Here is a 27,418-nt window from a genome sequence, read left to right on the forward strand (position 1 = left end):
TATAGCTGAATTATGTTATATACCTGAAACGAACATAGTGTTTTAAATCAAGTATAATTAAAAAAAAAAAAAATGTTCTTTTTGAGAGACTGTGTGTCCCATAGTAGGTGTTTTATTTTTCCTATAAATATGTGAGAGAAGTATATTAACAAATTTATTCGGTATTTTAATCATCTGGAACTGTTCAGAGTCTTAAGTCATTAAAATCCTCATTTGTTCCTTTCAGTGGTTACAGCCTGTGACATGGCAGGTGCAGCCATGTATGAACTGGTGAGAGTGGGCCACAGCGAGTTGGTTGGAGAGATTATCCGATTGGAGGGTGACATGGCTACCATCCAGGTGTATGAAGAAACTTGTATCCTTTTTAGTTCAATTTCTGGCCATTTTCTACAAGTCAGAATTTAAAGATTTTTGGCAAAGGTAAAAGCAATACCAGTGGTATCAGAAACATGGAATGCTGGTGTTTTGAAGAAACCTGATATATAGAAGTTTATTGAAAGGTACTAGGAATTAGTGCTCTTATTTTGAGAAATCAGTATTATCTCCTGAACTTTCATTGCTGTTAATATTTCAGTGCTGTTACTTAAGCATTATTTCTCTGACTACTTATTTAAGTTTTATTTGGTACAGCCTTTTTGCCATGCTAAAATATATGCTTACAGTACTTCTTCTTTCTATGTCAGTATTGGAGTGCTAATTCTAAACAAAATCACCTGAAATTTTTAATAAAATTAAAAGTATTCATGGCTATGAAATCATCACTAATCAAAAGGACTTTTTTCTGTTGTTAGATTTATTTTTTATCTAGTCTTTCACATGGTTTAAAGATTTAAAGTAAACAAATGAGCATGTGTATATTGAGAACCTGCTCCACTTTTGTCATCCTGTATTTGGCCAGTTTTCAAAACAGACATGCGTTCATGCAACCAGTTTTGTTAGTTCCACTTACTGTATATCCTTCTAGTTTTTTATATGGACCATTATAAATGTGTATTTTTATTTCCTTTTTTTCCCCAGAAGATAGTGTATTATAGGTAATGTTCTGCACCTTTTATTCACTTAAAAATATATGTATTGTGGAAGATGGATAGATACATGATGAATACAATGCAGTGTGTATGGTAGATCACTGTAATATTCTTTCAACTTTGCTGTAGGCTTGAAATATTTTTATAAACAAATATTGGAAATTATATTTTGGAGATCTTTCATGCAAAATTCATAAAAGTACCTGTCCTTTTTTACAGCTACATAGAATTCCAGCATATGAATATACCATCACTTGTTAATAAATCTCTTAATGATTGTTAAGTCTTAAAATTTTTTTGGTTGTTTCTCAGTCTTAAGAGTTTAAGTTTCTTTTTTCCTAATTCTAATATCCTTTTTAAGGAACTGATATTCCTCATCAATATAGTTGAAGCAATGTATTATAGAGAGACTTTTGATTCTGTTTTTAGCCTGTGGTTCCCAAACTGTGCCAAGGCACTCTGGGCAGCTGCAGCAAACTCACGTGGTGCTCCGGGATGTTTTAAGGATTTGCAGTAAAGACAAGAATATATGACATCTTCTCAGACACCATGAGAACTAGTAGCTTGAGATAATAAACAGTTTCATTATCTGACTGCACTGCATTCTTGTTGATGATGTCATATCTTTGTGAAGCCGAGTTTTTGGCAATTGCTAAGCTAAAAACCAAGTGTCATATGAAAATGATGTGGATTGGGTATTCAGTCTGACTCCTAGGTTTGGAAATTATAGACTACCCAACAGGCACATAAATCCCCTTTGCAAGAATTGAGATTATTTAAAAATGAAATTAAAATGTTCTTTTTTCTTTCAATTTATGTGTCTTTTTGTTTCAGTTTATGTGTCTTTTTCTTTCAAAGTGCTACTCACTTGTTAGACATACAAACTTATTAAAATGTTTGAGCATGATTATTTAGTAGATCAAAATATTAAATGTATCTTTTGTTGTAGATCTCTATGAAAAAGTTACCGAAACACTCACGATGCTGTGGACTATAAGTTTGAGAATCTCAGGTTTAGCTTCTTATATCTCATTTCCTGTTAAGCTGCAGTACTTCTTTATTTTACAGTATCTCCAGTATTTCATAGTGAATTTTCCTCAACCACCTTTCCCAGCTGGTGTGTCTGTTGGAGACCCTGTACTCCGCACTGGTAAACCCCTCTCAGTTGAACTTGGTCCAGGCATTATGGGAGCCATTTTTGATGGTATTCAGAGACCTTTGTCAGATATCAGCAGTCAGACTCAAAGTATTTACATTCCCAGAGGAGTAAATGTGTCTGCTCTTAGCAGAGATGTCAAATGGGATTTCACACCTTGCAAAAATCTACGGGTATGTCTTTGTAATCAAAATTTCTAAAGTTGGTGAAAGAATGTGAAAAGAGTGTTTAGTGAACTATTTTGTACTGTTAGTCAAAATAAAAGTGGACCACAGAAGCATAGTTTACTTTTTTTTTTAAAAGCTCCACGAGAAGGATTGTAGAACAAATATATTTTATTGATAAGTGAGGCAAATGAGTTAAATAATGGCAGGGGAGTCTCCTTGATGTTTATTGAACATTAAATGGCTTGACGTTTGTTTGAATATTAAGCAACAAGTATGTTTGTTCCCTAGGTTGGTAGTCACATCACTGGTGGAGATATTTACGGAATTGTCAATGAGAACTCTCTCATCAAACACAAAATCATGTTGCCTCCACGAAACAGAGGAACTGTCACCTACATTGCTCCACCTGGAAATTACGATACCTCTGTAAGTATCATATAAACTTTAACTCACATGAGTGGCCCCACTGATATAGTTACCCAGTTGTAGAACTCTAAATAGTTATAGAATTCATATTTAATATGTAAGTTTTAAGTTACTTTCATAATTTAAGATATTCTCCTTTAAAACTTGAGCTTGGGACTACAAAAGGCAAAATATATTGTTTCTTTTTAAAGAGAAACAACTAGTACAGTGTTTTCTTACCTTCCTAACTTATGCTGTATTGTTTAAACCCCTGATTCTTTTCTCCTTTTTTATTTTGGTCACATGAGGGGTATGGGGGAGCATAGTTCCCCAACCAGAGATGAAACCCGTGCTCCCTGCAGTGGAAACACGGAGTCTTAACTGCTGGACTGCCAGGGAAGTTCCCAAACCCCTGATTCTTTAGGCATAGAAGAGACTTTGATCTTAATTTTCAGTCTCTATTCACATAATGAATCATGAAATGGATTGTAAGTTCTTACTCTCAGTGAACCATTTAAAACTTAGTCCTTTGCTATTACTGATAATCACATCATATCAAATACAGTAGATACGTGATAATCTTTGTGGGTATGAAGAATCTTTTTTGGGAAGGTCATTGTAGCATATAACTTTTTCCCAATGAGATATGATGATAATAATTTTCTGATCATCTCACATCAACAAGATCTGTGCTCTACAGTATAATAGAGAACAAAAGAATTAAGATTGGGGTTCTGGGCAGTCAGCTAACCTTACTCACTAGCTTAGAGAATCACTCACCTACACGTTAATTCAAATCCATGTATCAACAAGATTACAAATTTCTGTAGGTCTTTGGACCTTGAGATCTTTTGTGAATAGTTAAAATCATCTCACTGTTTACAAATGTTAAGAGTTACTCATTATCTTTTTGCTTTTGTAAATAATTTAAAATATTTAACTTTATTAAATATTTTAGGATTCTTAATTAGATTAGTATTTTTCATTAAAGCAGTGCAAGAAGATTATAATAAAGTAAAAAAACAAAGAATGGAAAATAAATTATGAAAGTTTTCGTTTCTTCCCTCCTTCAGTTCCAGGAATATCTTTTGTATCCTTCAGGAATTTTTCCTGTGTATATTCATGTAATTTATTTAATTGTTTCTCTATTACTTGAAATACTTCTTTCCCAAAAATTTCTAAACTTTTTTTTAATCATTAAAATAGTAGTAAGTGTACCTGGTTTAAAAAAAAAAATCAGAACTGTATATATTTATAATAAAAGATGTAAATCTCCCTCCCTACTTCCACATACCACCTCTCTAATCCCCCCTAGAAGTCTGGCATTACTTTTCTTTAGAGGAAGAAATGTTCATAGTATTCTGAAAGTCCCACTGTATTTTTGTAGGATGTTGTGTTGGAGCTTGAATTTGAAGGTATAAAGGAGAAGTTCAGCATGGTCCAAGTATGGCCTGTACGTCAGGTTCGGCCTGTCACTGAGAAGTTGCCAGCTAATCATCCTCTGTTGACTGGCCAGAGAGTCCTTGATGCCCTTTTTCCGTGAGTTTGAACTGTGTCCCATAGTTTTCCCTCAGATTTTTATATGTGCTTACTATTTCACTTCTTTATAAATAAGGTTTTATGTGCTAATCCTATAATATGTTTTATCTAGAGAAACATGTTTTATATTTTTGCCAGTGCTTATTTAGAGAGTCAGACCATTGAAGAGAATTTTTCACAGTTGCAAAAGGAAAGCATTATTTCTAAAACTTTCTGAAATTTTCTTGTTATTCCTATAATCAGTAGATTGATGTCACTTTAATTGATGATTTCTAAAATCACGTGGGTTCTCTGCTATCCAGCAGTCTTTCTTAACTTTATAGTCTGCTCTTTGCCATTTTCTTCAATTGCATAAAAACCTTTCTCTTTAAGGTTTTGGCATAAGCATACTATCCTTTACTTTTAACAAATAACTTCATCTTTTAATTTGCAGAAAAGACTGAAGCAGTGATATTAACTCTTAACTTCTGATCACCAACCCCTGTATGTCTCCCTTCAGCTCTCTTACCTTTAAACCTACTCTGTGTTGTTCTGTTCCTCTCTTATAAGATCTTCAGTACTCATTAAAAAGAATTCATTTGAATCAGTTCTAATGAGATGGATGAAACTGGAGCCCATTATACAGAGTGAAGTAAGCCAGAAAGATAAAGACCAATACAGTATACTAACGCATATATATGGAATTTAAAAAGATGTAATGATAACCCTATATGCAAGACAGAAAAAGAGACACAGATGTACAGAACAGACTTTTGGACTCTGTGGGAGAAGGCGAGGGTGGGATGTTCTGAGAGAATAGCATTGAAACAAGTATACTATCAAGTGTGAAACAGATCACCAGCCCAGGTTGGATGCATGAGACAAGTGCTCAGGGCTGGTGCACTGGGAAGACCCAGAGGGATGGGATGGGGAGTGAGGTGGGAGGGGGGATCAGGATGGTGAACACATGTAAATCCATGGCTGATTCATGTCAATGTATGGCAAAAACCACTACAATATTGTAAAGTAATTAGCCTCCAACTAATAAAAATAAATGGAAAAAAAATAAAAGATCTTCAGTACTTTGACTCTTCTTATTTAGTCAATACCTCCTGTTTCTATATCCTTTAGAATCCAGTTTAAATTTAATAGTATATCATTTCTATGAATATTTGTCAGTATATTAAATTTTCTTGTTTCTCTGTCTTCCATCATACCTGCCTGGTAAAGTATCAACTGTGAATCAGTCTGGCTATCTCCTTCTCCCAAATCTACACTCAGGCTGCTGAGAAAAATAAATAGTAAGTGCAAGTTGGTATCTCAGCACTGTGGCATAATCCTTCTGCAGTTCCCTAATTGTCATTCTTCTGCTCTCCTCAGTGACTATTTCAAACTCTCTACCTGCCTCAGATCTTCCGCTCTTCTTTCTCCTTCACTCTCACCAAATGGTCATCTCAGATCCTTCACACACAAATGAGGGGCCATCAGATTTGGAATTCTTTCAGTTAACACATGTTCCCATTTATCCTTTATTCCTCTTTCTTTTTCTGGTGTTGACCCCACCTCATATCTCCTCAGAGACCTTCTATTAGGTGATCTTCCTTTCTTCTCCCATCTAATGAAAAGACATCTGCCTTCTACCCTTCTCTTTCTGCCTTCCACTACTTTTCTCCTTATCTTCACAGCCAAACTTCTTGAAAAAAAGTTGTCCCCACTTTTCCCACTTTAATTCACTGTACCTCTATGGCCATGGTTCCACTGCTCAGTGAAACTACTCTCACTAACATGTCAGTCACTCCCATACTGATAATTCAATACATAAGTTAGTATTTTCTTAATTGCTACAACTTTTGATGTTGGATATTGCTTTCTACTCCTTCCTCCTTGAAATACCCACTTACTTTGCTCTTCCATTTACCTTCTTCTACAGGAAGCTATTGCTTATTCTCCATTGCAGTTTCCTTCTCCTTAATTTTGCTATTTCTTAGTTTTTCTCCTTTCTTTCCCTATTATACATCTTACCCTCTGTGAATGACTTCATCCACCCTCAAGATTTAAATGTTCACCTATATATGTTGATTTCTAAACCTGTATCTTCATCCCAGATCTCTTCTGAGTTCCAGGCTCATATATCCACTTTGGATTATACCTCTCCTTTTGAATATCTTACAGGTACCCCAGAGTCAGTGTTTTAAAACTAATATCATCATCTTAATCACCACTCCATTTCTTGAAACTTTGCTGCCTCTCAGCAAATGTCATTACTGTACATCCAGTGAATCCCTCTTCTAAAATCTGTGACTTCTCTCAAGGATTGTTTTTACCACATCTCATTAATGAACTAGTGCTATTCTGTTCCCTCAATATTTTTTTATCTGCATCTCTCATCCCTACTCCATGACTGTAATTAAGGATCTTACCCTAATTCCTGCAATAATCACATTTAATCAGACTTCACATCTTCAGTTTTGCCTTCTTTCTGAGTGGTTGTCCATATTACATAGTGATCCAACTAAAACACATATTTGATCCTGCACTGTTTTGCTTGAAGTGCTCTTTATTGCTCTCAAGACAAACACATAATCCTTAACCCCATACAAAGCCACCTGTGACCTGGCTCCTGCTTACCTTCCAGTATTGTCTCAGCCACTTGCTGCCCAACTGCTTCCTTACAGACCATGCTCCAGGCTTCCCGATGGGCTTTTAAATCCTCAAGCAGGGCTCCCTCCCGCTTGGCCCTGGACTTTTGCTTATGCTGTTCCCTCTGCATGGCATGTTATTTCCCTACATATGGCTGATTTCTATTTCCTTTCAGGTCTTAGCTTCTTTCAGAAAGAATTTCCTAACTCCACTCCAGACCAGTGTCAGACTTTGTACCCCTTCTGTGTACTCCCACAAACCTTGAATGGTCTCTGTGATAGCACTTTTCACATTAGATTGTTGAACTTCTAACATGGGACACACCCAGCCCTGCCTTCCCACCCTGACTTAAAAATGATTTGAAAGAAGTATGCAAAGCCATAGGATGAATGGCCTTGGCCTTCCTAGTTTATCAGAGTCACTGAAAGGTTTCAATGGGAAAACGTTTTAATGCATACTAGTTTCATATGAGAAAAGTATGTTATCCTTATTAAGGATGCAGTGTTTGTGTCTAAGTGTCATAACTGTCTAAGTTGGTCATAGCTTTCCTTCAAGGAGTAAGCGTCTTTTAATTTCATTGCTGCAATCACCATCTGCAGTGATTGAGCCCATCTTTGCATGAAAGGAAATTCTTATTTTTTACCTCAGAAGACAACTTTCAAAAGTGTTCATATTTTTCTTTTAGCTTTAATTCTTATTTTGTCCTTTCATAAACTGATTTATTTAAGCATTCAGAGTATCTTTACTACTATTTTATTTATCTTATTTTCATATTCCTGTTCTCCAGGTACCTTATGGAACATACTTTCACTTTCCAGCTATTACAGATGATTAATTATTATAAAAAACATATCCTACTTTAGGTGCAAATAGGGGAGCAATTGTTATATCTCTGTCAGCACCTCATTCTTTCTAAGTGTATGTACAGATACAGATGACAGTATTTTAAAGTGCTTTCTTTAACTTGTATCTTTAACTGTGTCACTTTTGTTGTTGTTCAGTCGCTAAGTTGTGTCTGACTCTTTGTGACCCCACAGATCATAGCCTGCAAGGCTCCTCTGTCTGTGGGATTGTTTACCATTGAACCACCAGGGTAGCCCCTGTCTCTAACCTACTTTTTTTATTGGTGTATATTAGCGAGTAAAGTAATCCTTACTTGTTTGCTTTGTGTAGATGTGTACAGGGAGGAACTACTGCAATCCCTGGGGCTTTTGGCTGTGGGAAGACAGTGATATCACAGTCTCTATCCAAGTATTCCAACAGTGATGTGATCATCTACGTAGGATGTGGTGAGAGAGGAAACGAGATGTCTGAAGTCCTCCGGGACTTCCCAGAGGTCTGTATCTATAAAGCTTCCAATACTAGTTTAGATACTAGTCTAATCAACTAATACTAATCAACTTTCATTGGCAATTAATAAAGCTTTGTTTTGGATCTGGAGCAATGCTCTTATTCATGAAAGATCTTTTAAGGAATTTTCTAATTATATTTATGATTCAATTTGTATACCGAAGGAAGGGAATTGGAATTTTTCAGTCAAAACACTTGAAAGTGTCTTTTTGTGGTCTGGTGATTTTCAGTTATTGGGAGAAAGATAAAATAGGCAAAATATTTATTGGTGTGAATGTCACATAGACTTTGTATGGTCTACTAGGTTACTGTAATAATAACATTCCTATTTCCATAAAATAATGGACTTTTTTTATGAAATGGAAATACTGACTGTTTTCTTTACAGCACAGTGGGATAGAGGAAATAGGTTTGAATGATGGGAAATACTTCTTTGGGGACACAGATTATAAGAAGGATTAAATATAAACAAGTTGTGAAAAAGAAACTAAAAAGTTCTATTTCAAGGATAAGAAAGCTGTGGTACATATACACAATGGAATATTACTCAGCCATTAAAAAGAATACATTTGAATCAGTTCTAAGGAAATGGATGAAACTGGAGCCTATTATACAGAGTGAAGTAAGCCAGAAAGAAAAACACCAATACAGTATACTAATGCATATATATGGAATTTAGAAAGATGGTAACGGTAACCCTGTATGTGAGACAGCAAGAGAGACACAGATGTATTAAACAGTCATTTGGACTCTGGAAGAGGGCGAGGGTGGGATGATATGGGAGAATGGCACTGAAACATGTAAATTATCATATGTGAAACGAATCGCCAGTCCAGGTTCGGTGCATGATACAGGATGCTCAGGGCTGGTGCACTGGGATGACCCAGAGGGATGGGATGGGGAGAGAGGTGGGAGGGGGGTTCAGGATGGGGAACACATGTATACCCATGGCAGATTCAAGTCAAAGTATGGCAAAAACAATACAATGTTGTAAAGTAAAATAAATAAATAATTATTATTATTTTTTTAATAATTAATTTTTTAAAAAAGTTCTATTTCAAAACTGGGGGAATCACTAATAGATTGTTTGTCTCTAGCTCACAATGGAAGTCGATGGTAAGGTAGAGTCAATTATGAAGAGAACAGCATTGGTAGCCAATACGTCCAATATGCCTGTGGCTGCTAGAGAAGCCTCTATTTATACTGGTGAGTATATGAATTGGAATGAAAGAGATTAACATGTGTTCTTTAGTTTAAAGCTAGCACCAAAATTTTTTTTTCCAAAGAACTTTTCATTCTAAAGTATCTTCATACATATAACCATATTCCTAGAACCTTTTTTTTTTTTTTAATATTGGCCTTCCCAGATGGCTCAGTGATTAAGAAGCCACCTGCCAAGCAGGAGACTCAGGTTCAATCCCTGGATCAGGCAGATTCCCTGGAGAAGGAAATGGCAATCCACTCCAGTATTCTTGCCCAGGAAATCCCATGGACAGAAGAGAGTGGAGGCTTCACAGTTCATAGAGTCAGATACGACTTAGTGATTAAACCACCACCACCACATTGCACTCATTATTATATCTTAAGACTCTGTCCATATAAGACATTAATGTGTGTGTGTGCGCGCGCGCATGCACACATGCACTCAGTCATATCCTACTCTGTGATCCCATGGAATGTAGCCCACTAGGCTCCTCTGTCCATGAATTTTCTAGGCAAGAATGCTGGAGTGAGTTGCCATATCCTACTTCAGGGGATCTTTCTGACCCAGGGATCAAACCCATAGTCTCTTGCATTTCCTGCAGTGGCAGGTGGATTCTTTACCACCTTGCTACCTGGGAAGCGCCATAAGGCATTAATAGAACTGCTTTAATCTTTTTAATGACTTTAAAACGAAGTATCTTATATTTTTTTTTTTTTCATGTTTTATCATTGCTCTGTCTCTGAATATATCTGTATCTCTATAACTTGAATTTTCAGCTTTGAATTATAATACTTTGATTATGTTTATGTATTACCTTCCATCTTTGCTCCCATTTTCATCCCAGCTTTTGGTATTTTGAATTCTACATATTCAAGAGTTATAATATTCACATTCTGTTCTGTATCCATAGATACAATGTTTGTATTAGCTTTAGACCTAGTAAAATGGAGTCAGTTTCCACTGGCAGCACAGTCCCTTGACTGTAATTTTTCCATTTGTTTTACAACTGGACAAATTTTGATTTTTGGAAGTTTTTTCAAGAAAGGCTCATGGAAACTATATTCTCTGAATTCTTACTTCTTTGTAAGTTTGGATTTTTTCTACTGCCTTATGATTTTAACAGTAATTTGACAGAATATAAAATTTTTCTATCAGCATTTCTTGTGCTGAGGAGAAATCTGACACTGGCCTACTTTTTTTCCTTTTGTAGGTGATTTTTCTTTCTACCCAAAGGAATGCTTCTTTAACTTTGAAGTGTTATAATTTTTTTTATTGAAGTGTTATAATTTTATTGGAATATATCCCACTATTGATCTGTTAATTTTTTCCTGAGGCATAGTATACCTTTACAGTCTGTGACTATGTCTTTTACTTTGGAAAAATTTTGAGAATTGTTCCTGAAAATTTTTCTCTTCCATTATGGTTATCTTCAAGTGGAACATATTGCATCTGCTTTATCTGTTTCCATATGCATTATTTCCTAATTCTTTTTATTTAGCCATTTGTTCATTTTTTCACAGGATAATCATTGTTTATTCTTTGTATTGCTTCTGATGAAACTTTTATGTTGTTCTAGTTCTTTGTTGAGTTCTGCTGGCTCATGAAGCAACCTTTTTATCTTCCTGTATATTCCTTGAGATTTTTATTTTGTGGTAGTATGCAGTATAAAGATTTTCTTTAATTAATTGTGATCTCAGTTCTCATTTGTTCCTTGGCAGGTTCATTGTTGTACTGTGCTCTTCTTTTTTTTCTTTTATTTTTGTTTAGTTCATATGCTGATGTTTATTGTTACTATCACTTATCTTTGTAGGAGATGGGAGGGGATGGTTGTTACTATGATTCAAAGTAGCAGGACTTCTTCCTTCCTGGTAATCAGTGAAGTTTGTTACAGCATAAAATTATATAATTTATTTTACTTTTTCTTCTGTCCTTCCAGCAAAATCCACAGCGACAAGGCCACTTACAATGAATTCTTTCTCTTCTACCCTGCTTCATTCACTTTTTACTTACTGAAAAGGGGTATCTTTCTGAATTTTATTTGTCCCCACCCCCCTACTTCCCCTTGAGGCCAGACTGGGTCCATAGAACCCCTGCTGCTAGCCCTGTACCCCTTTTACGGTGTTCCAGACAAAGAATTCTTGGTTTTGCTCCTCAGGATGTTCTTTCTAGTTTGCAGAGGCATAGTCTGAGGCTGTGTAGCCTCAGGTGAATTCTTGGTATTTTTTTGTTGTTGTTTGTTTTGTTTTAATCTCTTTTAGTTAGCTTTCCTCATTATTTTGTTGTGAAGCTAAACATGGCCCCTGGTTTTTGACAGTGGAGTTTGTGTTTCTGTATTTCTTGTTTGGTGGTCACTCTTCTGAGAAGGAGAAAGTGACATAATCACCTACTATTTTAAGACAAGAAGTCTACCTCCTTCTTTTAACTGACTACACAGATTCCCTTTGTATGGATATATTACAGTCTATTTAACCGGCATTCCTTTGGTGGACACTTGGATTATTAATAGTTTTTTTGCTCTCACAAGCATCACACCATAAAACATCCTTATGCATGTTATTTACACTGTTACATCATATGTTTTATGTGCATGTTTCTTTGTATTTTTGTCAGGTTAAGTTCTTAGAAGTAAAATTGCTGAGAATGTAACTGTTAATGTAGATTTTAGATTCTAATAGCTCTTCACAAGGAATAACAGTGGACACAAATTCTGTTTCTTCACATCTCACCAATGCTCATTTTTCCAGTAGTTTTTTATGATAATCATACAGAAAAGTTAAAAGAATACTGCAGTTAGTACCTATGTACCCCACACCTAGATTTGACAGTTAACATTTTACTCCCTCTGCTTTACTAGATGACTCTTGGTTCTGTATTCCTTACAGGGAGCTAGCTAGCATTTTTCCTGAATCTGTTAACCATTTGAAAATTGCCTTCTGTCCGTTTTTTGCATTGGTTAGTAGTTTATCATACTGATTGGTAAAGCTCTTTGAAATGAGTCTTTCATCTTTTGTGAGTAGCAGATATTTTCCTAGTTTGCTCATCTTTTGATTTTGTCTGATTTGTAGGCACTGATATCTTTAGGTTTATGAAAGTGGTCTGTCAGACTTCTTTGAGGTTTACTCTTGTGTATCTGTCTCTTTTGTCAAGTCTTTTTAATATATATATAGATACACAAGCATTAGTGAATGTCATCATAGAGACATAGCATGCTTGTGTAAGAGACATAGCATGCTTGTACCATCAGATTGAAATATGTGATACTGTGTTTTTTAAGCCTTAATAATAAGTGATACTACTTAAAAGACTTTGTTCCTTGGACCATAATTTGGAAGCCTTGGAAGTTAGTATTTTTTTTATTCTGACAGATGTATTATGATAAATAGTAAAGTTCTGAATTTTCCAGCAGCTATTTTATTTATACAACCCTTTGTTTCTTAACGGGTAAAATAAAGGAATTAAGGCAGTAGATTTTGGAATTGTTATGATGTAGCAACTAATATACAATTCTAATATCTTACAGTTGTATAGTACTTTGTATTTTTCAGAGGGCATTTATAGATACCATATCATCTGATGTGTACAGCTAGATGGGGTGAGAATTATTCCATTTTAACAAATGAAGAAACCACACTGGGAAGTGAGGTTACTTTGCTAACATTAATGACAGTATGGGAACTAGAACCCAGGACTGCTTTCTGTATACTGTATCAGCTTCTTCTGAGTGGTTTACTGAATGTGATTTTACAGGAGAGGACCCAGTCTATGTAGAAGAATGATCTAGATAATGAGTATTATTTCTCACATTAACAACATTTACTACTTTTGAAAAATAACCAAACAAGCTAATTAATTGAGGGTATTTTTGGTGCATATGTGTGTGAGATACATAGGAAAAAATGCATTGTAAATTAATTTCAGACTTAATTATCTGAACAGAGAATGGGAGAAAAGTCTTTTCCTACTTTTAAAAATGTTTATCAGGGTAGACTAGGCTATGAAAAACCCAAACATAATTGTTGAGTATAATAGATGTTTATTTCAGATGATGAGGGCATTCTCCTTTATTCTGTCATTTTGGGGTTGGGACCCAGGCTAAAAAGAGCTCTTTCATTTTAACACATACCTTCCATAGATCCTGGGCATTCTCACCCTCTCAGTAAGCCAGAAGGAAGAAGTAGCATGGAAGGATGTGTGTCTTGCCTTCTGAAGAAACACTTGACTCTACATTCCGTTAGATAAGGGTCAGTTACTTGCCAAATCTAAATGCAGAGGCAGGCTAGATAGTATGTTCAACTGTGTACCCAAAAGAACCACAAACCATGATGAATAGCTAGCAGTCTTAACTTAGGAACTTACCGCTTTAAAGTTTTCTTAAGGGTAAAAAGTCAGGATTATATATTACAGAATTATAATTTATAATATTCTTCCCAATGTAGGAATTACACTGTCAGAATATTTCCGTGACATGGGCTATCATGTCAGTATGATGGCTGACTCCACCTCTCGATGGGCTGAGGCTCTTAGAGAAATCTCTGGTCGTTTAGCTGAAATGCCTGCAGGTAAATCTTTATATTGCTTATTGTATAAGCAAGACTGATAGGATTTGGGGGTTGGCTTAGAACTTCTCTTTTAAAATTTTCTTTTCATTTTTCAGATAGTGGATATCCTGCATATCTTGGTGCCCGTTTGGCCTCTTTCTATGAGCGAGCCGGCAGAGTGAAGTGTCTTGGAAATCCTGAGAGAGAAGGGAGTGTCAGCATTGTAGGAGCGTAAGCACCCAAACTGTTTACTTATTATAAGAAAAAAGTTACTTTATTTTAAAGAGATAATATTTAGCCCCGCTGAGGGAAGTGCTTCTTAACCAAGATTGCACTGGAGTCGCCCAAAGGGCTTTTTAGAATGCACATGTTTAGGTCATCTCTGCTTGTGCTGGTTTCATAGGTTTGACTTATCTAGCAACAATTCAGAAAATTATAAACATGTTAAGGTAAGATCATATCACAATAAAAACAATATGAAGATTCACTATCCCCACATATAGCCATACCTTGTTCTCAGAGCTTTTCCTTCCTTCTTGCTTCATCTGTTTTAATTAGAAAAATGAAACAGATTGTGATTAAATGTCTGTCTCATTTCTCAAACTAGAAGGTTTTCATTAGTTGTCACTCTAAACTTTCAACTTAGTACTGGTTTTTATTCAAGGTTTTTATATAGGATTTTCTTCCCAAAGGTTGTATTTCTTAAGTTATTTACATTAAAATTGACTTCAAAGAAGTACTTTTGTTTTATTCATTTATTTTTTGAAATTGCTTTTATGTACAAGTTATTTTCCAAGCATTTCTAATGACTTTTTCCTGTTTTTAGAGTTTCTCCACCTGGTGGTGACTTTTCTGATCCAGTTACATCTGCTACTCTTGGTATTGTTCAGGTATGTCTTTTCCTAGTGTAGTCAACTTCGGAGCCCCGCCCCACCCCCATGCTGTCCTAATGTTGTCCTCATCATTGTGAAGCATTTAATTTAGTCACTGAAAAGTAGGCAAGGGTCAAGTCAGTTTTAGCAACATTCTTACTACTGAAAGTCTTTGATGCCCTATGTTCTTAGCTCTTTACCTAGAATTTATAATAGATTTAGTGTCTAAAGTAGTAATATATCCAAGTAGCAAACTTTTATTAGTGTTAGAGTAATACTGCACTCTTAACTTTTGAGTTAGAGTAACCCTAGGAATAGAAACAAATGAGCCCAAAAGGGCATAATAGCAAAATCACACAGAAGTTTTTCTCCTCGTTGTTTGGTCCAAGGCAGGTGATCATGTCAGAGGGTGGCTCTTTTCCATTCAATACTAATTCACACCAGCACTTCACCTTGGCTCCGCTTGCCTGGTAATGGTCTACGTTTGGCTGGTACAGGACGACTGGAGGAGGCTCACCTGCGTTTTGAACTTTGGGCTCAGACCTGGTTACTCCACTCATTCTTTTAGCCACACCCAGACGAAAGCAAAGCTGGAAAGTGTAGTTTCTGCCTAGGCAGCTGCTTCCCAGTGACAAGACATGAATTCTGGTGCATAGCTAGCCAACTTGGCCATTAAAAGTAAGCCTAAATGAAAGACATATATAAATCAGGGCTATAATTGTTTTTGATCTTGATATATTTATAGCACATGTATTATTCATATGAGAAAAATACAATACTTGCCTATGTTTCTGTTAATATTAGGTAAAAGGAAGTGGCAGAGGCTAAATTTACAACTTTCAAGGTGTTTAACATTTGCTAAAATTTTGAATTTTAAATAACAGGGAAGTGAGCAAAATTAGGAATGCCTAAAATATATGTGAATGTTTAGCCTTAGAAAATTGACTGTCATGGTGGAGAGTTCTGACGAAATGTGTTCCACTGGAGAAGGGAATGGCAAACCACTTCAGTATTCTTGCCCTGAGAACCCCATGAACAGTATGAAAAGGCAAAAAGATAGGACACTGGAAGATGAACACCCCAGGTGGGTAGATGTCCAATATGCCACTGGAGATCAGTGGAGAAATAACTCCAGAAAGAATGAAGAGATGGAGCCAAAGCAAAAACAACACCCAGTTGTGGATGTGACTGGTGATGGAAGTAAAGTCCGATGCTGTAAAGAGTAATATTGCATAGGAACCTGAAATGTTAGGTCCATGAATCAAGGCAAATTGGAAGTGCTCAAACAGGAGATGGCAAGAGTGAATGTCGACATTTAGGAATCAGCAAACTAAAATGGACTGGAATGGGTGAATTTAACTTAAATGACCATTGTATCTACTACTGTGGGCAAGAATCCATTAGAAGAAATGGAGTAGCCATCATAGGCAACAAAAGAGTCCAAAATGCAGTACTTGGATGCAATCTCAAAAACGACAGAATGATCTCTGTTCTTTTCCAAGGCAAACCATTCAGTATCACAATAATCCAAGTCTATGCCCCTACCAGTAATGCTGAAGAAGCTGAAACCTTCTAGAACTTCTAGAACTAACACCCAAAAAAGATGTCCTTCTCATTATAGGGGACTGGAATGCAAAAGTAGGAAGTCAAGAAATACCTGGAGTAACAGGCAAATTTGGCCTTGGAGTACAGATTGAAGCAGGGCAAAGGCGAACAGAGTTTTGCCAAGAGAATGCACTGTCATAGCAAACACCCTCTTCCAACAACACAAGAGAAGACTCTACACAGATGGTCAATACTGAAATCAGATTGATTATATTCTTTGCAGCCAAAGATGGAGAAGCTCTAGACAATCAGCAAAAACAAGACTGAGAGTTGACTGTGGCTCAGATCATTAACGCTTTATTGCCAAATTCAGACTTAAATTGAAGAAAGTAGGGAAAAGCACTAGACTATTCCGGTATGACTTTAATCCTTTATGATTATACAGTGCAAGTGACAAATAGATTCAAGGGATTAGATCTGATAGAGTGCCTGAAGAACTATGGATGGAGGTTCATGACATTGTACAGGAGACAGGAATCAAGACCATCCCCAAGAAAAATAAATGCAAAAGAGCAAAATGGTTGTCCGAGGAGGCCTTAAAATAGCTGTGAGAAGAAGAGAAGTGAAAAGCAAAGGAGAAAAGTAAAGATATTCCCATTTGAATGCAGAGTTCCAGAGAACAGCAAGGAGAGATAAGAAAGCCTTTCTCAGTGATCAATGTAAAGAAATAGAGGAAAACAACAGAATGGGAAAGACTAGAGATCTCTTCAAGAAAATTAGAGATACCAAGGGAACATTTCATGCAAAGATGGGCACAATAAAGGACAGAAATGGTGTGGGCCTAACAGAAGCAGAAGATATTAAGAAGAGGTGGCAAGAATACGCAGAAGAACTGTACAAAAAAGATTTTCTCGACCCAGATAATCACAATGGGATGATCACTCACCTAAAGCCAGACATCCTAGAATTCAAAGTCAAGTGGGCCTTAGGAAGCATCACTACGAACAAAGCTAGAGGAGGTGATGGAATTCCAGTTGAGCTATTTCAAATCCTAAAAGATGATGCTGTGAAAGTGCTGCACTCAATATGCCAGCAAATTTGGAAAACTCAGCAGTGGCCACAGGACTGGAAAAGGTCAGTTTTCATTCCAATCCCAAAGAAAGCAATGCCAAAGAATGTTCAAACTGCTGCACAGTTGCAGTCATCTCACAACGCTAGTAAAGTAATGCTCAAAATTCTCCAAGCCAGGCTTCAGCAATATGTGAACTGTGAACTTCCTGATGTTCAAGCTGGATTTAGAAAAGGCAGAGGAACCAGAGATCAAATTGCCAACATCCGTTGGATCATCAATAAAGCAGGAAAGTTCCAGAAAAATATCTATTTCTGCTTTATTGACTATGCCAAAGCCTTTGACTATGTGGATCACAACAAACTGGAAAATTGTGAAAGAAATGGGAAAATTCTGAAAGAGATGGGAATACCAGACCACCTGACCTGCCTCTTGAGAAATCTGTATGCAGGTAGGAAACAACAGTTAAAACTGGACATGGAGCAACAGACCGGTTACAGATCGGAAAAGGAGTATGTCAAGACTGTATATTGTCACTCTGTTTTTTGAAATTGTATGCAGAGTACATCATGAGAGACCCTGGGCTAGATGAAGCACAAGCTAGAATCAAGATTCCTGGGAGAAATATCAAAAACCTCAGATAGGCAGATGATAGCGCCCTTATGGCAGAAAGCGAAGAACTAAAGAGCCTGTTGATGAAAGTGAAACAGGAGAGTGAAAAAGTTGGCTTAAAATTCAATGTTCAAAAACTAAGATTATGACTTTTGGTCCCATTACTTTATAGCAAATAGTGGGGAAACATTTAGAGGCTTTATTTTTTTTTTTTTTTTTAGTTTGGAGACACTGCATACTGACTGTAGCCATGAAGTCACTTACTTCTTGGAAGAAAAACTGTGACCAACCTAGCATAGTAAAAAGCAGAGACATTACTTTGCCAACAAAGGTCTGTCTAGTCAAAGATATGGTTTTTCGAGTAGTTATGTATGGATGTAAGAGTTGGACTGTAAAGAAAGCTTATTGCTGAAGAATTGATGCTTTTGAACTGTGGTGTTGGAGAAGACTCTTGAGAGTCCCTTGGACTGGAAGGAGATCCAACCAGTCCATCCTAAAGGAAATCAGTCCTGAATATTCATTGGAAGGACTGATGCTGAAGCTGAAACTCCAATACTTTGGCCAGCTGATGCGAAGAGCTGACTCATTGGGAAAGACCCTGATGCTGGGAAAGATTGAGGGCAGGAGGAGAAGGTGACGACAGAGGATGAGATGGTTGGATGGCATCACCAATGTGATGGACATGAGTTTGAACAAGCTCAGGGAGTTGGTGATGGACAGGGAGGCCTGGCGTGCTGCAGTCCATGGAGTTGAAAAGAGTCAGACACGACTGAGCGACTGAACTGAACTGAAAATGACTGTCAGACCTCTGAGGACTGGCTCTTAATGATCGGCAACTGAATTTATTCAGAACACTTGGAGGTTTTAATTTTTAAAGTGAAGTGTCTGTCATAATTAGCATTTTCTGGTTCATATGTTTATATTGTACCATACCAGTTTTCAAAGGAGTCAGTATCTTTTGCTGTCAGATTTGATGAACTGTTAAGGAAATCCAGATAAAGTTTGATTCATAGAAGAGCCAACTTATTGGAAAAGACCCTGATGCTGGGAAAGATTGAGGGTAGGAAGAGAAGGGGGCAACAGAGATGGTTGGATGGCATCAGTGACTCAATGGACATGAGTTTGAGCAAACTTCAGGAGATGGTGAAGGACAGGAAAGCCCAGTGTGCTGCAGTCCACGGGATTGCAGAGTCAGGCACAGCTTAGTGACTGAACAACAACAATCCATATTGAAACTAAAAGAAATATTTTTCTGTTTGCAAGTTTTATTCTATTTCATTTATATTTGGTATATACTAAAAAGATAAATAATTTGACCAAAACGGTATAGAATTCCATAGTTAGGACAAACAAATATGCTTCAATACTTTAAAAATTTGTTTTTAAGAAAAATCTTTGTGTTTTGTTTTTGGTTTTGTTCTTAAATCAGGTGTTCTGGGGCTTAGATAAGAAACTAGCTCAACGTAAGCATTTTCCTTCTGTCAATTGGCTGATCAGCTACAGCAAGTACATGCGTGCCTTGGATGAGTACTATGACAAACACTTCACAGAGTTCGTTCCTCTGAGGACCAAAGCTAAGGAGATTCTTCAGGAAGAAGAAGACTTGGCAGAAATTGTACAGCTGGTGGGAAAGGTAAGTTGTAAAATCTTGTGCAGAACAGTCTGTGAGTTACACTGGGTCTTCATTCCGGTGCATGGGCTTCCCATTGCAGTGGCTTCTCTTGTTGCAGAGCACAGGCTTTAGGCATGCAGGCTTCAGTAGTTATGGCACACAGGCTTAGTTGCTTTGCAGCATGTCAAACCTTCCTGGACCAAGGATCGAACCTGTGTCCCCTGCATTGGCAGGCGGACTCCTGTCCACTGTACCACCAGGGAAGTCCACACTGGAGCTTTTTAAGGACAAACAGAACCTTGGAAAGGCAGATTCTTGCCTGGAAAAATTAGTATTTATTAAATATTTTTTAAACTAAGAAAATTGTAGATTATTCCTTTATTCAGCAAATATTTCAGGGGCCTGCTTGTATTGTGGAAAATAGAAAGATGATTATTGTTTATGGATTATTATCTGTTATTGAATAACAAACCACTTTGACATTTAGTGGCTTAAATAGTGCTTTATTGCTCATGATTTTGGGGTTGGTGGTCTTACTTGGGCAGTCTTTCTTGGGTCCCCTCATATAGTTTTTGCTGTCATGGTGGCTGAGACTAGTCATCTGAAAGTTTTTTCCCTCACACCTCTGGTGCCTGAGTTAGGATAACTAGAACAGCTAAGGATTGGGTAGGCATTTCTCTTTCTGTATGGTGTTTCAAAAAAAACACATCATGGGTCTATTTGCCATGTTCATAGCAGCACTTACAAGCGCTAAAAGGTAGAAGCAACAGAGATGTCCTTTCCAACACACATGTGCATGCACTCACATATGCATACACAATGAAATATTATTCAGCCTTGAAAAGGAAGGAAAATCCTAACACATGCTACAACGTGATGAACCTTGAGGGACCATTATGTTAATAAATAAGTCAAATTCATAGAAACAGAAAATAGAGTGGTGGTTACCAGGGGTCCAGAGGACAAAGGAAAAGGAGTTGTTTAATGGGTATAGTTTCAGATTTGTAAGGTGGAGAGTATTGGAAGTCATTTCACAGCAGTGTGAACATGCTTAACCTACTGAACTACACTTAGAATGGTTAAGGTGGTAGATGTACATTATATCAATAGTTTTTGCAACGAAAACAACACGAGAAAATCAGGAAGCAATTAGGTGAATTTATTAATGATAGGTGATCATGTTTTGATTACTTGGTTTATGGTTGCTAATTAATTGCAACAATTGGTCCCACATTGTGGCAGTTAATTTCTAAAAATATATTTTTTCCTCTTTTAGGCTTCTCTAGCAGAAACAGATAAAATCACTCTGGAGGTAGCAAAACTTATCAAAGATGATTTCCTTCAACAAAATGGATATACTCCTTATGACAGGTAACCTAGCCTGATTTTCTTTGGATATTCTATCAAGTTTTGAAGAAGGAGCTGCCTACATGCATGTTAACCGCCCACCAGCCTTTTTTCTCATACAGACACACACAGACTCAGTGTATAGGTTTATTTTATATTTTTATAGCATGCAGCTAATGATCCAATATGTTCCCTTATATTGATTTGGCTCATTTTCCAAGTTATGACTTTTTTCACTCATTATCCAGCCAGCTTAAATTAAATTATGGCTTAGTGTACAGAGCCCGAGGAATCACTGCCTCCTTCAGAAGCTTTACTCACTACATGTTGTGACAGCCCATACCTCTTCTACTCTTTGCCAAAACTTTTGTGCTCCATTGCCCAAGAGTCCTGTTTTTTTTCTTTCTACTATTGGACACCTCACCAGTCCCTATTACTCCTGCCCAACGCTTTCTGTTTTTTCGTTATTTATCTCTGCTACTACAAGGGCTTTCCTTGTGGCTAAGCTGGTAAAGAATCCACCTGGAATGCGAGAGACCTGGGTTCGGTCCCTGGGTTGGGAAAATCCCCTGGAGAAGGGGAAGACTACCCACTCCAATATTCTGGCTTGGAGAATTCCATGGACAATACAGCCCATGGTGTCACAAAGAGTCGGACACGACTGAGTGACTTTCACTTTCACTACCATGGCCAAAAATTTCCCATTTCTTTTAAACTTAGATAATTTGAACCTTTCATCATAGTCTATAACTTTTCCTCCCTCAGATCATATTTGGCCCCATATAAGACTGTAGAAACAAATAGATTAGCAGAATATAGGACAAGCAGGAAATATGACAATATAATCAGTAAGGCAGAAACTCTAGGAACCAGCCACACAAAGATAGCTCCACAAGGGAAAATTATTTGAAAAGAGAGTGTACATGAAATTGTGTATGCAAATAAGTTTAAATGTGTTAGAAAGTTTATTAGAATGCATGTGATTCAGTTGAATATTAACTTCTGTGTCTTTATTTAAAAAGTATGTATAAATGCAAATGGACACTTTTAGTGGAGAAAGGGGCTGCTTATTAGCTCTAGGAAATTACAGTTCCCTGCTTTCCTATTATTTATTCAACCTTAACTAACTATCACAAGGGACTCTTTACAACTTAGTTATTTTCCATTTGGGTTACTGCTTTAACTGCATTGTACACAAACACTCTCTCAGAGAGTCATTAGATTGTAGCAGTACTGTTTTATTGTTCTTCAGATAAAAATTAACATCACTCTTAAATAAAAGAACGCATATGGCTCCATCTCTCTATCCACCCCATATTCCTGAGACATCTCTGTCCAAAAACTCTGGTTAAGTGTTTCTGATCTTTTCCACTATTTTTTTTTTCATTCCTTAAGTATCATACCATAAACATAAGTAGTATGCATATCTAAATAAATAAACCAATGCTCTGGTATTTCACAGATGAAATAAAAAGTATGAACTTGCTTTCGATTTTCTGTTTTATTATTTTGACTTTCATTTATCCTAGGTTCTGCCCATTCTACAAGACAGTGGGAATGCTGTCCAACATGATCGCATTTTATGATATGGCCCGCAGAGCTGTTGAAACCACTGCCCAGAGTGACAATAAAATCACATGGTCCATTATCCGTGAGCACATGGGGGAGATCCTCTATAAGCTTTCCTCCATGAAATTCAAGGTATGTTTGTTTGTACCATAAACTTTTTTTAGTAGGAAGTGTTTCTTTTTGATTTTTTTGAAATATTTGGTTCTCAAACTTGGTGTGTGAAACTTGCATTTATCATTTTCACACATGCTCGGGTTATGTAAAAGCAGAGCAGACCTCAAAGCTGTGTTCAAATAGGAATTCTAGTGATAAAGATTATAGTATGTCATGTCTAAAATAAATGCTGACATGTTTTCCCTTTTGTCTTAACCACCAAGCAGTTTAGAACTAAAATCATTGCTAAGCAGCAGTTAGCTCACCTCAAATGCTTGTTGCTGTCTGTCTAAACTCCATGCTCCTTCTTGAAATGATTTCTGCTGCCTAGTTATTTTAAGTATCCTGTTATACACATCATTTTTACTTTTAAGTAGACTCTCATTACTTGGGAAGCGCACAAGACATAAATAGATAATTAAGTGAAATTATTGGTGGAAACTCAAATGTGTAAGATTGTTTTTATTTTTATTTTTTTGTAAGATTGTTTTTAAAATACTTGATCAGTCGAGTTGTATTTATTTCTAAATCATGATATCCAAGTATAGTTACTAATCTCCTGTTGAGATACTGAGACGGATTCTTTGAATGTGTATGTTAGGATTGAGAGTAAATTTGTACAAATAGATACTCACTGTATCAAGAATTTTAAAATATCCACATGGTTTGAGTCCTGTCTTTCCACTTAAAAACTGATAACCCAAGGAAATAATCAGAGATCTTGATATGGATACATGTAGAAGATTGCATATCAAACTTCGTAAATGTCATCCAAAAGTGAACAGAGCCAGCAGTACATTGTGCCATGTACCTTACAACAAAAATATTATGAAGGCATTAACATCATACATCTTTTTTTTTAAGGAACATCCAAAGACACAGGGACATGGTTATGGTATAATGAGTGAAAAAAAAGTCAGGTTGCAAAGAAATTCCACATGTAATTTGATCCAAATTTTATTTTTAAAAATTACACATTCATAGGAAAATGATAAAAATGATATGCAATAATGTAATAATGATGACTTCTGGTAACATAACTAAAGGTGCTATAATTTTTATGTTTACAGGTACATTGTATCAAATTAACATCTGTTATTTTTTAGTATCATTCAGTATTTTTCTGTAGCACTATTTTGTGGCTGAAGAATATTTTCCTTTTCTTAGGCATTTGGAAGTTTTTGGTATGGACAACTTTGTTAATGCAGTTGGGTTTGTGTATCTTCCTCATATTTGTTCTCAGAAGTAGAATGATTGGATCAGAGGGCTTAAACACTTTAAAGTCTCTTTTGTACATTTTACTCAATTAAGTGGGTTTCTATACAGATTTTAAATGGGGTGCATTTTGAGGTTATTTCATGTCCCAGCATGATGATGCCAGGCCCTGAATAGTAAATTCTGTTTTTATTAAATTAATTCCAACTTTGTATATACAAAGAGGAATGTATCTAATATGCGTTGCTGCATAGTTTCCTAATATTTTGCATATTGTCAAGGGTAAATCCTTTGGTTGTTGAACACAGTTAGCAGGCAGGGCACAAAGTTGAAATTTTGTCTTCTGTTTATGGTTAGACTATTCCTTTATGCATTTTACCCTTAAAGGAAAGAAAATAAGGTTAATCCTGCCTCCTGCCTTGTGTTTTACTAGTGCATCTCACTTAACCTCCTGCTCAAATACAGTAAATACAAATAACTCACTATGTGTCACAAAAATTATTTTCCAAAGGTAAATTGAATTCTGTAATGTCTTTTTTCAGGATCCAGTGAAAGATGGTGAGGCGAAGATCAAGGCCGACTATGCACAACTTCTTGAAGATATGCAGAATGCATTCCGTAGCCTTGAAGATTAGAACTGTGATTTCTCTCCTCCTTTTCCTCAGCAAGTTCTCATATGTGTATATTTTCCTAAATTTCTCATCTTGGACCCTTTGCTTCTTTACTGTGCAGGTTTCAGACTAGTGCCTCTGTGTGTAATCATTTGTTTCCCTATGTATTTGATAGGTCTTATATAAAACAAACATTCCTTTGTTCCAGTGTTTGAAGGGCCCCCCTGAACATTTCTCCAAAGTGGTGAATGTAGTAAATTTGATATACAATGGCTACACTACTGTAAACTTGTATGTAGGGTGACGTCTCTCCTTGTCCTAGGTTTACCCTTTCCTCATCACTATTAAATTGTAAACAGGACTGCTGCATGTTACTCTCTTTGCAGTGGATTTGGGTTGGAAGGCCAGACTTCTATACATTTTGACAGGTACTTTGTGAAATGACTTTACTTGCAGTTTAGCATTTTGCTAAGTAACTGCTTTGCAGGAAATAATTGCTTTTTTAAAAAACATGAATGATTAATGTTTTGATTATGTGTTGCTTCCTCCAGTATAAATCAAGAATATCTGTGGGAAACTGTTGAAAACTATACTGTTTTTAAAGCAGGCTTCTGTGGGACTCAGCACAGTAGATGAATCAGTGCCCTCTAAAAAAGTGAAAAAAGAGCCAGATGGTCAAACTTAGGTTAACATCACCTTGTTAAAGCCCATTTTACTTCACGGGGAAAAATTCAGTATCAAGGACTATTCTACTACATTACTAGGCAATTCTTTTTAAAATTACATTTAAAACAATCACGAGAACTTGATTTACATCACACCTTTTTTTTTTCCCTCAAACATCTTAGAAGGCTAAGCTTCTGAGAATCATGTGGCAGTGTGATGGGCAGAAAAATGCCACAGGAATATATTTTGTAGTGGTTAAAGGCTGTTTGCACCTCTAAGGACCAGTTGGGCTTTGGTGATTCTTGGGGCCAGAGTGGCATTATGTTTTTACAAGATAATAACATGTGTCACATGTTTGCATGTTTGTTCGCTTATTGAACCTTTAAACAACCAGTTTCCTGATTGTAGAAAACACTGTTCTTTCATGTGATTTTATGATTCACTGGCTCAAAAGATTTCCCAGAATATCTGTAGCTGTAGGAGCATAACAGTTCCAATTCTGTTTCATAGGAATGAAGTTAGTTCTAAAATCAGCAGATGCAAGATAATAGAATTTGGGTTATGTGAAAAAAAAGATTATTTCTGCCTATCTTTTAAGTATATGTTTTAAAATAATAGTTTCTGCATTTGTGTGATAAGGCACACTGTAGGGTAGCTCTAAAAACATCAGTTTCCCATGAAGTCTTTCTGACCAATCACGCTGGCGCCATTGCTTCCTCTTTGGGAAGAGGAAAGGGTATGTGAACATGTTCAACAATCTCAAATACTGAAATATAATAGCATTTATTTATGTTACACCTCAGTATGTTGTTATTTAAGTTTTTAAGTAATGTATTTCTCTTGGTCTATTAAGGAAAGATGCAGTCAATAGAGAATTCAGCTTTGTTTCTTACAGATTGCATTTTCTTATAGTGGCCTGCTATTCAGGATAAGTATCCTTCTTTAACCTTTCGGAGTATTGGAAGATAAAAATTATGCAGTGATTTGTTGAGATGTGGACATAATGGTGCTGCTTAATCAGTTTGCTTCCAGTGTGGTCTCCTACCTAGAGGCCCTAAGACCAGTGGAAATTAAAAGAATTTCAAAAAACTTTCAGTTCCTACCTTAAATCTACCAGCAAACTAGGATTGTGGTAGTAATGAATGATATGGCAAAGAAAGTTTGACCAAGTTGTCTTTTGTTGTTCTGAATTTGCAATATACATTCTTACTCCTTTTTAAGAAGGTTGGGGTGTGGCTATGAAGCTACTAGAGAAACTTCGCTCAGAGCCTCATTCTAAGTGTCCCTTCATCTGTATGTTGTAGAATTTCACAGTAGTCACTGATCAGTTTCTTTAGTAAGAATGTGTCAAAGTTACAATAATCTTTTAAAAAGATGATTCAGTTCTATATTTATTGTGCTGTGTCTGGTCCTAAGTGGAGCCAGTTAACAAGTTACATGTGTATTTTTCCAGTGTTAAATCTCACACATTGTACCCTTTGGAACTTTCCATCCTGAAGAGTGAATAGAAGAGGTCATGTGTATTGCCTCCTTATCCTTGAGGTTTCACTATCTTTATGTTAAAAGTTGTGTATAATTGTTAAAATCTATGAAAGAATAAAAAGTGGATTTAAATTAAATTTTTTTCTTTTTGGGGGTGTGTGGCCAGATCTGCTTTAAAAAAGAAGTGTCATGTTGTATTTTGGCTTGTTTTCAGTATGAACTTTTAAAGTTCTTTCTTTTTCTCTTTCTGCTTAAGATCATGAAGTTGAATTGGGACCCTCACTACAGACTGCATAAAGTCCTATAATCATATACCACTGTGATTGAAAGATGTAGTACATGGAATCACATAGCGTTCAGAATATTACTTTAAATTGAAAAAATGAATGGTTCCTAAAAATAGAGTTATAAATGAAAGGAAAACAGTGTTCTCATCTCTACTTTTGGAAAATGAACTAAAGCTTTGTAATTCATAGTTTTGCAAGGCAAATTAATTAAGATCCAATGTAGCGTGTTCACAGGGCATTTTATGAATATTTTTATTTCAATTGATGCTTTTGCACTGTGGTGTTGGAGAAGACTCTTGAGAGTCCCTTGGATAGCACAGAGATCAAACCAGTCAGTCCTAAAGGAAATCAATCCTGAATATTTATTGGAAG

The 27,418-nt window shown here is 36.3% G+C and overlaps 1 protein-coding gene across 2 annotated transcripts in view; it reads left to right on the plus strand.

Annotated features, from left to right (window-relative positions):
- The window catches only part of ATP6V1A (ATPase H+ transporting V1 subunit A), a 58,552-nt gene extending 31,656 nt beyond the window's left edge, over positions 1-26,896 (plus strand). For both annotated transcript variants that reach the window (XM_043474869.1, XM_043474870.1), the window contains exons 3-15: positions 227-355; positions 2,143-2,357; positions 2,640-2,777; positions 4,144-4,295; positions 8,088-8,250; positions 9,362-9,470; positions 13,905-14,027; positions 14,123-14,237; positions 14,833-14,896; positions 19,534-19,737; positions 20,993-21,087; positions 22,593-22,764; positions 24,543-26,896. In XM_043474869.1, coding sequence (XP_043330804.1) covers positions 227-355; positions 2,143-2,357; positions 2,640-2,777; positions 4,144-4,295; positions 8,088-8,250; positions 9,362-9,470; positions 13,905-14,027; positions 14,123-14,237; positions 14,833-14,896; positions 19,534-19,737; positions 20,993-21,087; positions 22,593-22,764; positions 24,543-24,635 — 1,772 coding nt within the window. In that variant the 3' untranslated portion in view covers positions 24,636-26,896. The remainder of the gene's footprint in view (positions 1-226; positions 356-2,142; positions 2,358-2,639; positions 2,778-4,143; positions 4,296-8,087; positions 8,251-9,361; positions 9,471-13,904; positions 14,028-14,122; positions 14,238-14,832; positions 14,897-19,533; positions 19,738-20,992; positions 21,088-22,592; positions 22,765-24,542) is intronic.
- Positions 26,897-27,418: the final 522 nt, after the last annotated feature.

The sequence above is a fragment of the Cervus canadensis genome, chromosome 7 (assembly GCF_019320065.1).
Source record: "Cervus canadensis isolate Bull #8, Minnesota chromosome 7, ASM1932006v1, whole genome shotgun sequence".
Lineage (NCBI taxonomy): Eukaryota > Metazoa > Chordata > Mammalia > Artiodactyla > Cervidae > Cervus > Cervus canadensis.